The 13,137-nt window shown below is 34.3% G+C and overlaps 1 protein-coding gene across 2 annotated transcripts; it reads right to left on the reverse strand.

Annotated features, from left to right (window-relative positions):
• Positions 1–447: 447 nt before the first annotated feature.
• LOC124936387 (protein PHYTOCHROME-DEPENDENT LATE-FLOWERING-like) lies at positions 448–8,168 on the reverse strand. 2 transcript variants are annotated; one of them, XM_047476895.1, is made up of 14 exons: positions 8,099–8,168; positions 7,663–7,944; positions 6,265–6,307; positions 6,127–6,191; positions 5,955–6,026; positions 5,746–5,826; positions 5,119–5,277; positions 4,931–5,029; positions 3,667–4,841; positions 2,878–3,113; positions 2,629–2,780; positions 2,424–2,462; positions 843–2,327; positions 448–759 (listed from the first exon to the last, which is right to left on the reverse strand). In XM_047476895.1, exons 2-13 carry the CDS (start codon positions 7,819–7,821, stop codon positions 855–857), a joined length of 3,753 nt encoding a protein of 1,250 aa, XP_047332851.1. In that variant the 5' UTR covers positions 7,822–7,944; positions 8,099–8,168; the 3' UTR covers positions 448–759; positions 843–854. The 2 variants fall into 2 exon arrangements, with proteins under 2 accessions (XP_047332851.1, XP_047332842.1); XM_047476886.1 differs by having other exon boundaries at positions 7,663–8,160.
• Positions 8,169–13,137: the final 4,969 nt, after the last annotated feature.

Consider the following 13,137-nt stretch of genomic DNA (forward strand, 5'->3'; position numbering starts at 1 on the left):
ATATATATATATATATATATATATATATTTTATTCTAATTGCAATGATTTTGATTAAAGTCAAGAAACTATGAGAAAAATATCCATACTGAATAGTAGTAAATAAGTAATACTTGAGATTGTTTTGATAAAAAAAAAAACAAAAACAAAAACAAAATCAAAACTTAGGACTGTCACTTTATTTTCATTTGGTACCACAATTTCGGAAAACCCAAAATCTCATGTATGTAGCAATCTAGGATAGAACACATAGAAATTCACAAAATGCAAAGAATGAAAGAAGAACAGTAGTTACAAAACCTTATGAGCTTCAACAGGTACAATTGCAGCACAAAAGAAAACATTACAAAAATATTACAATAAGTTGTACCCAATAAAAGGCATTTTAAAGTGATATTTAGATATATTAAAATAAATTAGTAGAAATATTTTAAGGATACTAAAAATGTTGAAAAAAACAAGTCTAAATTTGTATAAATAGTTCCATCATATTGTTAATATATCAAAAGTACCTTAAAAAAACCCAAAAAAAAAAAGAAAAAGAAAACAATATCTCCAAAATATTCAGCAAATGTAAAATCTAATACCCCCAGCGGGAATGAGAGGGTCTTGTTTGTTTGTCTTTCTATCTATCTATCTATGGTATTCAGTTTGCATCTACAAGACAACATTAATGCCCCTTATTGGAGAAGTTCACCAGCTTCAACTTCAATCCTCCTTTGTTAACATCAACATTGTCCATTGTATAGAACACACCAACCTGGTTACATGTCAAACAATCGAAATGAAACAATCGAAATGAAACATCAAAAGAAGAATCAGGGGAGATGCAGAAATACTGACCTCTTCGGTTTATCATCCGTTGTTGTTGTTGTTGTTTGTAGAGTTGCTCCTGTTAGTAGCAGCACCTTGTAATTCAACTGATGAATTATTATTATTATTACTATTACTATTCAATGGAGGGCTTTCGACATTTCCTGTGCTTAATGTGTGCATAATAGCTCCTCCAGAGCTAATCTGTGGACTCATTGGAATTCTCTGGTTCATCTGCTGGGTCACTTGGTTCATCTGTTGCATACTACTCATTATTGTTGAAGGAGAACCACCCACCTGCTGTGTGGAGGAAGCGGTTACAATAGCTTGTAGAGGAGAAGAAGTGGTCAATGATTCTTGTTGTTGTTGCTTCTGCTGGAATTGTTGTTGTTGCAACTGTTGTTGGTGCAGTTGCTGGAATTGCAACTGTTGCTGTTGGTGTAACTGCTGCTGTTGCGGAGTCATATACATGTTCATGCCAGGCATCATCTTCGGTGGACCCATGGGTCCTACCATAGGCGAAGATCGGTTTTGAGTAGTAGGGTTCATCAAATTTCCTCGATTGGGAGTCGTTTGACCTAGCATTTGAAGAGCAGTTGTAGTCCCAGGATGATGATGATGCATCTGTCTAGCACCAACAGACGACATCCCACCACCTATGGCTGCTGCTGCTGCCGCTGCCGCCTGAGGGCCTCCGGCACCTAACATGCTAGCTCGGTTTTGAGCCATCCTTAGCTTGGCCATTATTTGCGCCTGTGTTGGTGTAATCTGCCCTGATCTAAGCGCATTGTTAAGATTGGTGGTCGTCTGTCCAATACCACTCATTGAATTCTGCTGACCCATACCCGAAATCTGTTGTCCCATTTGAGACGACATGGCAGTAGTAGGTCCCACCATCCTTTGCCCCATGATATTTCCCATGTTCACAGCCGCGGGTCCCAACCCCATTATCAAGTTCCTTTGTGTTTGTTGCTGTTGTTGCATAATCTGAAGTTGGATAGATGAAGGTTTATAAGACATATTATGATTATTACCCAACTGTGAATTTGGGTTCATTTGAGACAGTGATGATCTCTGTGGAATCGAAGGATGCTGAGTCATTGACGGTTGTTGTTGTGGAAGGGACGGTTGAGGAGTATTGTCTGATTGTTGCTGTTGTTGCTGCTGCTGAGGCCTTAATGGCGGCAGTTGACCACTTTGAAGGAGCCCTTGAGACATCTGCTGCAAGGAGGCAACATTACCGGGAGGAGGCAACATTCTTGTTGTTGTAGTAGTATTGGGTAGAAGAAGAGAGGAATGTCCACTGTTAGATGGCTTTGGAGGAGCTTCACTCGTGAGTTGTTGACTCGAAACAGAATCAGGATGATGATGGTGATGATGTGGCTGAATCTCAACAAACCCACTAGGAGTCCCCAGGGTGGTGTTAACTTGATTGATGTTCGATGCAGGATGGTTAGTCCGGTTTAGTGGTTTTACTTGCAAGTGATCTTCCACATGATACCCATCTTGTATCATCTTTAATATGTGCACAAACAGTTATTGAGTGAGATATCATATGGAAGTGTCAATAAGAATTTAAAAATAAATAAAACGATATGTTAAATCACATACCAGTTTGCATAATTGTGTTGCAAGCAAGTCCGCAAAATGCTGTCAAGTACCAAAAGAAGATAGAAAATTAGAAACAAAGCTCATGGGATCGAAAACGATAAAAAAATGATAATGTATGACTAAGTTCTATAAGATTGGTTTTCATTAGCAGCACCATTAATGCACACAGAAAAGAGACATAATAAAACTAGTTACAACTACTCACAGCATTTGGCAATGTAGGAAGATATTCTTCTGCGGCTAAATATTCACTATCATCTATATCACCAAAATGCATAGCTATCATGCCATCATTTGATTTCTCCGACATTATCATTCTAATCCGTGGTCTTGGGACACCAGAAGAAAACCCATCTCCTGATATTAGAAAAATAAATAAAAATTTAATGTCAGTAAGAAAATTATGTTAAAGAATTATTTTGAGTATACAGTAGTTTTTGAAATCCAATAATACCTTGAAGTGTACTATGATCTGTCTGTACAAAATTCAGGACCCTTATCTTGTTGACATTCATGTTACCTCCAATAAGAGACTTTGATAGAGGCATTGGGCACGTTAAATCTCTAGTAATCTCGCAATTCACATCATTAGAGAGAAAAGCTGACACAGTCTCTGAAGGAAATTTGCCAGGATTCCTCACATGGTAGTTTTCCACCACTTTGTTGTTGGGTTTACGAATTAACTTATACCTAAAAAGACATATAAGAGAACATTAGACGCAATACTTCGAGGACACTCAATGTACACTTATCATGAAGAAAGGATTGCCATTTTCTTCAATAAGAAAATCCAGTTATTCCATGGAGGAACCAAGTAAAAAGACAAGTATATCTATGTATGCAATAAGTGCTGCTAATGTGCTGTTTTTGTTATAAATAAAAATAATGCTTATGTATGAAAGTGCAGCTAATGTGCTGTTTCTACCATAAATAAAAATAATCATGCTGATAATGATGTGAAAAAAATCTATATTTGTAATGTTAGCCAAAATTTACAATTCATCTAGAAAATAATTTGATCACAATCGAGGAATAAACCTCTATATCAAATAAAGCAAAAAACAAATACACTATAATTCATCTCAAAACTAAATGAAGCAACATAAATCACACTGATCATGATTTAAAAAATCAGAGATCATGATTTAAAAAATCAGAGATCATGATTGTGACAAAATACTAGTTTTCAAAAGGCTTATATGTACACAAATGCACAAGTTTCTTATCGGGATGGAAAAATTACCTTGCAGACAACATCTCAATCTTTGAGAGCCTATTCATCAGTTGTGGATCAATCAATTGAGGTGTTCCGACTGGAGGACTGCTAGCACTGAGGGGAACAATACTCATATTACCCACACTTGCTGGAGATCCAACTCCACTAATTGCGGAGTTCTTATGTTGGGAGTTTGGTCTTCGTTTGGCAACAATATGTGGATGCCTCTGCAACGAATCACTAGATGTGGCAGGTTTCGAATTGACTGCAGATTTATTATCCTTCTGGGATACACCAAGAGAAGAGGTTACAGCTGGTCCAAATTGGTGTCCCATAGAACCACCACTTGAGAATTCTCCAGATTTAGACGACAATGGAGATTGCGGAAAACCACCAACTCTTGGACTTTGAGCTGGTTTTCTTTTCTGAGACTGCTCATCTTTCCTAGTGCTCATCTCGTGAGTCTGTCCAAGATTATTATTCCACGCAGTTTGTGGGAAATTAGATCTCATATACGCTTGCTGGGGCGGTAACCTCTGCTGCATTATTTCATTTCTACTCTGGGTTGCTTCTTGTAATCTCTCCATTTCAACCGGTTCTTCCTTAGCAACCAACCTCATTCCCCCCGGCTGTTGATCTGCATATATCTGTTGGGGATATTTTTGCATCCCTCTTGTTGCATTCTTCCAATTAATATCTGAACCTTGGAAGTTGTCCATGTGTTGTCCAATTTGATTCTCAGCATTTGCAACTGTAACCCTCATCCGCTTAGGTAAGTTGTTTAAAGAAGCGTTTGACGCATCCTGATATTCTCTTTTTCCATTAGCATTAGCAATATTACTAGCGTATGAGTACATCGCTTCCTGACTCACATTATTTTCCTGCATCATCAGCCTTTGGTTTGCCATGCTCATATGATGTGGCTGTGATTGTTGAATTGTTAAAGGTATAAACGGGGTAGAAGGATCGGTTGCACCATTCTTGATTCCCGATGTCATCATATTGGTAGTTGGATTAACATTCTGAGTTGAAATATTTGCATGTGCATGTTGTGGGATCATACTTGTGAGTCCAGATTCTCCCAACCTGGAGATTGAGGTTGAACTTTCCGGCACTCTATCTATATAGCCTTTTTTCGCATTAATGGCATCTTGAATCATCTTCAGTCTCTTCCTACGAAGGCTGCCTACGTCCAGATCAAGCTGAAAAATCCAATTTAAGCACAGATTATAATAATGGCGGTGAGATGATGTGCTAGTCTAAAAAAAGAAAAAAAAATCAGATTCATTACCTTGGTAGTGACTGGGTTAGAACAAAGCCGGCCTAACTGAGGTGTTGGATCGAGACAAAGTTTTGGTTGCAAAGCTTTCATAATTCTGGACTCCGCTTCCTATCATCAAGAATTAGTGCACATTTAATATTTTTAGTAAAATAAATCTAGGAAGTGAAGGAGATTACGAGAGGTTGTATCTGAATTACCATCATATCACCATAAGTCCAATTATCGTCGGATATCATAGGCATATCCTTCACAACATTTGCTAAAGACATCCTAAGACACACTTTGTGAATAATAGGATGATTAGAAGGAGGCATTGTAGTCCCAACTTCAGGAGTGCACTTTCTGTAATCTCGCACCTGCAATTGCAAACCTATTTGTCAATCTTCCATCATTAATTGAACATTGGTTCAAACTACTCGACAAAGATGCCAAACAGTTCATATAAGAGAATCTGATGTGCATTAGAAACAGAATATAAGAGAACGCGAGGATATTTTGGTCATTTAACTCAAATAAACCACTTTATACCTCAAACAAGCATTTCAAAAGTAATTTTTAAGCATGAGCAATCTAGAAGTTTACTTTTAATGGCTTTCTCGAGAAGGAAAAAATTTGACCAATTAAGTTAAATTCAAAATTTTCAATATTTTTTTTCTTTCTTTTCCATTAATTCCTTTTTTTCATTTCCTTTTGATCATTGTTTTTATATTTGTCACATTTTATCTACATGCATCAATTGTTTCTTCTCAATAAGAAGCATATAGATGTACTTGTATCAAGTGAAGAAAATCACAACAAGTATTTTCATCCTTGAGATCCCTTACCTCACAAACAATTGCCCCGTTTACATACTTCAAAGGAAAATCACCAAGAATATCTGGAGGAAGTTGGCCACGTTCAATCGCCTTCACAAAAATGAATGTGATGAGTTCAATGATTAATACAACAGAGCCAATTGCAAAGACATTAAAGAGAAGATGTCAAGCCACAATATGAATAGAAGATTTTATGAAAAAACAAAACATGACCCTACCATAGTGAGAATTTCAACTGTCTTGTCATATGGACGTAACAACTTTTGGCTGTCTTGATTTCCTGACTCATTCTGAAGTGTTTTGTGGCAGAAGAAAATTGGCAAAATAATTAATATCATGTAATTGCCAAAAGGCAAGAAATAAATAAACTAAAAACTAGTTAGAACTGACCACTGAAGGTTTTGTAACAGAATAGCTATCTGGAAACAGGTTCAGCACAAAGGAAACTTCGCCTTCTACAATTGGAAAAACAACAATCAAGCTCAACCATTTAACAAAGTTGGAAGACTAAAAAACAAAATTAAGTACCAGGCATTTCAGTAACATTCCCAGTTTTGCAAATGGCATTAACCTACATAAGATGTCAAACGAAGTAAATTAAAATAATAAATAAATAAATTGACTAGCGCAGAACCGGCATTAACTGCAATAAGTAAATGAAAAAGAAATAAACAGAGGTTTCATGTTTTAAAAAAAGGTTTAAGCAAGTTTCTCTGCTTTTGCCCCATATGCATTTAGTTCGCTTCTGTCCAATTCTCAATAATCAGGACATATTTTGTGTTGTTCACAGCTTAAAGTTTCTCAAATTTATCCTAAAACAAAAACAGTATGGCATCAGTGTTTGCTTAAGATAGGTACATTGTTATAATGGGATGGATGGTTGAAGAAGTTCATTTTGAGCAAAATCAGTAAGAACAAAATAATACAAATAATAATCTATTACGAAACCAAGATTATTACGGTTCGAAGAGAGCAAACAAATGACGACATGCAGCCTGACAAATTAAGTATTAGAAACTAGCAAACAAATGAGGACACGTGCCCCGACAAATTAATAGTAATACAAACCAATAATAGGGTTCGAAGGGGCCAAAACAAATGAGGACACGTGCCCCGACAAATTAATAGTAATACAAACCAATAATAGGGTTCGAAGGGGCCAAAACAAATGAGGACACGTGCCCCGACAAATTAATAGTAATACAAACCAATAATAGAGTTCGAAGGGGTCAAAACAAATGAGGACACGTGCCACGACAAGATTATTAGTATTAGAAACCAAGATCAGAGCTCGATGGGGCCAAACAAATGAAGACACGTGCCCCGACAAAATTAATAGTATTAAATATTAGGTCAGTATAGTTATCGGATAATTATTGGTCACTAGATTTGTTTTTATTATTTCGATTCTATCAATTTTGGTGTTACTTTTCATATGATATGATTGATAATTTTAGTTAGATTCTTAATTTCTAAGATACAGTTATCTAATATCATTAATTTGTCGCCTGCCCCATAGTTCTCTCATCTGTTTGGCCAAAAACCCTAATCTTGGTTTCTTAACAAATTCTTATTTGTTCTTTTTCTATTACTGATTTACCCAAACTGAAGTTCTTCAACCTCCATTAGTAATATGGTAATATTTAGGTTCTGTTACCATGTCTGTATCATTATTAGGTCAGAAAATTATTAGTAATTTATTTTTTTGCCTTACAATTCATATGACATTGATCATTTTAATTAGATTCATAGCTTCTAACCTTGATTTTTCTAATTTCTTCAAAACTCTATGGACCATTGGATCTTTATATATAAACCCTAAAAAGTTATATCTATCAGAAACTATCGCTCTTTGTCGAATCAAAATCCGATATAACTACTAATAGCTTCAGACTATAAGAAAAATCAAGAAAACAATGAGCATACCTCAGGTTTCCCTGCAGATGTAGAAGTAGAATCATTGTTACCAACAACCCGACTACTGTCCTTTTCACTTCCAGCGACGTTTTCTTCATCGGCGTTCTCTATCTGCGCTGAGTGACGAAATATAGAGCCTATCCTCGAGATCTTGAACGTGATCCCCATTGAGCCTAGTCCAAAAAACTAGGTTTTGTCTAAAACCACAGAATCTGCCAATAACTGTTGCGACACAAGCGAGAGGAGTCCCGATACGATAACAATTGAAGCTAAATTGCCGAAATTGAACTCCTGTTATGAATTTAGGAGACAGAAGTCGGCAATGATAAGTTCAATCTGGTTGAGATCTTCTAGAAGTTTACGAAGCTCTTCGATATGAGTTTGTAAAAATGGAGGAATTGAGAGAGAGAGAGAGAGAGAGAGAGAGAGAGAGAGAGAAAGAGACCTGATCCCGCCGGAGATATATATATCGGAGAACGGTATCAGTTCTAATGTGGTTTCTGCCTGAATGAGATTGATACATCAGTCATATCTTACGAGTTACGTGGTATTTATAGAGTGATTAAACCCTATTTTTTATTATTATTTTTCTTTTCTACAACAAAATAATAATAATTTATTTTACATGTGGCAATGAATTATTTATTAAAAATATTTTGATACGAAAGTTTTTTTAGGCCTTTTTCGGTTAGGATTTTTTTTAAATTAATAGAGAAAAATTAATTGATGAGTGATGATTTTAAGAGGTAATGATTATTTTTTTTTGTAAAAAGACTTAAAGGTATTGATATATATCAATAAAATATAAAATAATAATTTAAATTAGAGGGTATTTTAGTATTTTAATTAATAAAATGAGTGATGTGATTGTTAATAAGTGATTGATTGGAAAAATGATTTGGTTTGGATTTTTTAAATAATCCAAGGAGAACAATGCCTTATAGATAATTAATTTTTGTTTAGAAAAAAATATTTATTGAAATAAATGATTAAACATTTATTTTTTATATTTAAACTTTTTAAAAATATATTAAAATTTTAATTTCACCTCGTAACTTTAACATTCGAAAAAGTGGGAGTAATGATTTGAGGCTTTTCGAGATTGTTAGATTATTTTGTAGGTTCTTAGGTCTCGGAAAGTTATAGTTAAAATATGGTTTTTAAATATGTTAATCTTTCTAATATACTTTTTGGATGATTTTATTAATAAATATTTATTATTTAATGATTTTACTCTAATTTAAAATGTATTTAGTAAGAAAAATCTACTTTGATTTAAAATATAGTTAGTAAGAAAAATTAAGTGATAATAATTAATTTTTGCATTGAATAAACATATTGGGTTGAAGTTGGTGTCAATTGAGTGTGATACATGTTTAATGGGATTTTTTAAATAAATTTTTTAGGAGATCTTATTTTAATTTAAAACGTTTTAAAACAAACTTACTTGACAAGTAATGAAAAATATAGACTTATTTTATATCTTACTCAGGTTAAACTTAGATTATCGACTTAATTTAAAATATTGACTTAGTTTAATCCTACTCAAGTTTGATCCTCTTAGTGAGTTAAACTTATTGACCTCAAGTTGACTAAGTATAGAGTTAATTAAACCAAATGAATAGTCTGCCAATCTGAATCGGAGTTAAATCGTCAAGTTCAGATTCGGGCACTAATAATTCGTGATTGAGAGTATGTTCGCAAATTTTGTTTGACAACAATCCAGTGAAATATATTGGAAACATGCATAAACTAACATGCTAGATGACTAAGTTTATATCAGGACGAGTGCGTGTCAAATATTGAAGGGTGTCAATAATACTTTGTAAATTATAGGATAAAAAATCGCATATAAAGAACGAGTGAAACAATAAGTGTGTGTAGTGTTTGACGTGATACATATCAGTATAGGTAAGAATGTCTTAAATGTATTTTGTCTGATATACGAATAATCATGATGAAATATACAATGTTTCCATCCCAGGAAAATATTTTATTTGACTAAGTTCTATAATTGAAAATGTTTCACCTAAACATTTGATTGTTGTAAAGATATGAGCAGTAAAATTCTCGTAAAGATAATATTATTGACACAAATAATGATATATTAAGTAATTTTATCTTAGTGAAATATGAATAGAGATGTGTCTAACTTGGCTTCAGTGGATTTTCGAGAAAATAATATAGCACGGAATGTAGTATACCGAACTCGTGAGGCTTATTTGAGGCCATAAATTGTTTGTAAATACGACAAAATGATTAGAAAATTCATGATGAATAAAACCTAAAGGATGTGACATGTAGACTTCTTCCTCAAGTGTATTATATAAGAATGCATTACTCATAAGTCAGATCTAGATGATGAATAGATCGCCATGAGTGATTACAAGAGTTCAAATGGCGTGAATTGTCGTTGTTTGACGATAGAAGGAGAATAAGATAGGAAAATTCGAGTACTTCGGACAGACAATGGTGGAGAATTTTACTCAAAAGAGTTTGAATTGTTATGTAAAAAAAGTGGCATAAAAAGAGAACCCTCATATTCAGAGACCCCACAACAGAATGAGATTGCCAAAAGGAAGATTCGACACCTTATAGAGACTTGTAAGTCGTGGTTGCATATGAAGAATATACCAAAGTAGTTATGGGAGGAAGGCATAAGTTGTGTTTCCCATGTCATTAATCGAGTTCTTCTTAGCCCAAATAAGTTCAAATCTTCATTCCAGATGTTTTATGATTTTAAGTCAAGTGTCAAGTATTTTTGAGTTTTTGGATCTACTTATTATGTTCATATTCTAGACTCGAGAATGAGCAAATTGGATGTAAATACAAACAAGTGCGTGTTTGTCGGCTATGACAAGAGAAGGAAAGGGTGTTGGTGCATGAATTCATCAACCCACAAATGCATTGTGTCGAGAGATGTGGTTTTGACAAAATCTCTTTGTACTACATCAAGGATATTAAGGAAAATGTCCAGACTAATCTTCCTATATCCATGACTATGGGAAACTCTTCTAGTAGAGATTATGGTGACAGTGAGAGCCTTGACTTATCTCGAGATACTTTAGTTGATGAAAGAGCAAATAGTCAAAGTTTGTAAGGAAGTCCAGATCAGGAAGAATTGAGTGTACAACAGAATGAGGAATCTCGACCAAAAATGAACATTGTAAGGTCTTGTCGATTGAAGAATGATAACTTTGTGACAACCTTCTCTTGTTTCTTGGAAAACGCAGTAGACAATGAGAAACTTTCTTTTTATAATGAAGCAAAGTGTGTCAATGAATGAGTGGAAAAAATAGAGCAGAAAATGCATGCTCTCGAGAAGAATGAGACATGGGACGTCATTTTCAAGCCTCTTGGTACTCAAGTAGACACATGTAAGTGGGTGTATCGAATCAAGAGAAATGTTGATGGAAGTATAGATCGATACAAGGCTAGATTGGTTGCTCGAGAATTCTAAAAGAAATATGGAGAAAAATACAAGGAGACGTTTAGTCTAGTGATGACGTCAATTCGCACTATGTTAGCCTTAGCAACAAGTTCTCGATGGAAGTTGTAGCAACTGGACGTCAATAATGCATTTCTCTACGGAGAACTCGATCGCCCGATTTATATGGAACAACCACCTAGATTCGAGAAGATGATGGTCACCAACGGGTTTGTAGACTTAAGAAGGCACTATATGGATTAAATCAAACCCCGCATTCTTGGTATGGGAAGATTGTGGAATATCTTCAGTTTTGTGGGTACACAGCTTCATAATCCGACTCAAGTCTATTTATAAAGAAGCATCAATGATAGATGGTGGTGATGCTTCTATATATGGATGACATAATCTTGACGGACAATAATTATGGTGAGGTTGCTCAGCTACAAGATTAGTTCTCGTTTCATTTTGATATGAAGAAGCTTGGGGAACTTGAAACTTTCCTTGGTCTACAAATCAAAAATTTCAAGAAAGGTTTGTTTTTATCGCAAATTAACTACGCAAAAAAGTTGGTAGATAAATTTGGTATGACAAATGGGAAAAATAGTTATACTCCTCTCGACATAAATCGCAGACTCAATCGAGACGAAGGAACATGTCTACCAGATCCTCGTCTGTATCGTGCTCTTGTAGGAAGTCTGATTTATCTAACTTTAACAAGGCCTGCCATTACTTATGTAGTTGAAGTGTTGAGTTGATATATGCAGGAGCCAAGAAAATCACATCTCAAGGAAACGAAGAAAATTCTAAAGTATATTAACACATCATTAGATGTAGGTCTATTTTACGTGAAATGTGCAAAAATTGTCCTACAAGGATTTGCGGATGCTGACTTCGATGGAGATCGAGATTGTCGAAGGTTCACATCTGGGTTTGTTTTTCTTTGTGGAAACACTAGCATATCTTGGAGTAGCAGGAATCAAGACTCAATGTCATTGTCTATGACAAAAGCAAAATACAAAGCATCAGCTCACGCAACACAAGAGTGCATATGGCTTCGTAGACTCTTGGAGGATCTTCATGTCAAGTTTGATCAGTCGGTTCCTATCAATGGAGATAATTTGAGTGTTATTAAATTGACTTCAAATCCTGTGTTTCATGCGAGGACAAAACACATTGAGTTGGTGCATCACTTTATTTGCGAGAAAGTACTGAAGGGGATCATTGAGATGGTTGTAGTAAGAGTGAATGCGTTGTTGATATCTTCACAAAAGCACTTCTTAAAGGATGTCCTTTCAAAGATCTACAATCTAAGTTGGGACTAGTTCATTGAACATCATTTTAAGGGGGAGTGTTGGAAGTTAAAGTGATTAACTTGGACATTAAATCGTCTTTATTATCCACTTTCGTTTGTTCAATTTTTTAAGCACCTTAATTGTTTTGTTAGTGGTCTTAGAAATTGTTTTGTTTTAATGTGGGAAGAGACATTAGGGAGACCGTTTTATTAAAGGTGACCTTTCGGGATATGAATATTCGACATATTGTAATAAGTAGATCTTGTAAGAAGAACTATAACCAATAAACAAACACTTAATAGATTTGCAATTTAGTATGCGTTTATTGCATGGTTCGTATAAGAGGATAAAATATACACCCAAAAAATATGAACAGTAACTTTAAATGATCAAGTAATGTTAGACTATTTAGCATGACAAAATTTTCCTTCACCAAGTTATTTTGTTCACTAATACATGAGCAAGACTCAAGGGTGAGTGTTGTGTAGAAGCTATTATCCAAACATTCTTAGTTAACTACAAAATTATATTAGTTAATTTAAATAAAAAATAAATAAATAAAGTATTAGTTAACTATAATTATAAATTTACATTATTATATAATAAGATTAAAAAAGTCAATATTTCCTAATTTGTAAGATTTTTTAAACTTTAATTTTAATTTTTTAATTCTCATAATAACTTCTAAACATTCTAAATTTTTTAAAGTTATATATATATATTTATTTTTAAAAAATTGTATTTTAAATTATTTATTTTATA

This window comes from Impatiens glandulifera, chromosome 1 (assembly GCF_907164915.1).
Source record: "Impatiens glandulifera chromosome 1, dImpGla2.1, whole genome shotgun sequence".
Lineage (NCBI taxonomy): Eukaryota > Viridiplantae > Streptophyta > Magnoliopsida > Ericales > Balsaminaceae > Impatiens > Impatiens glandulifera.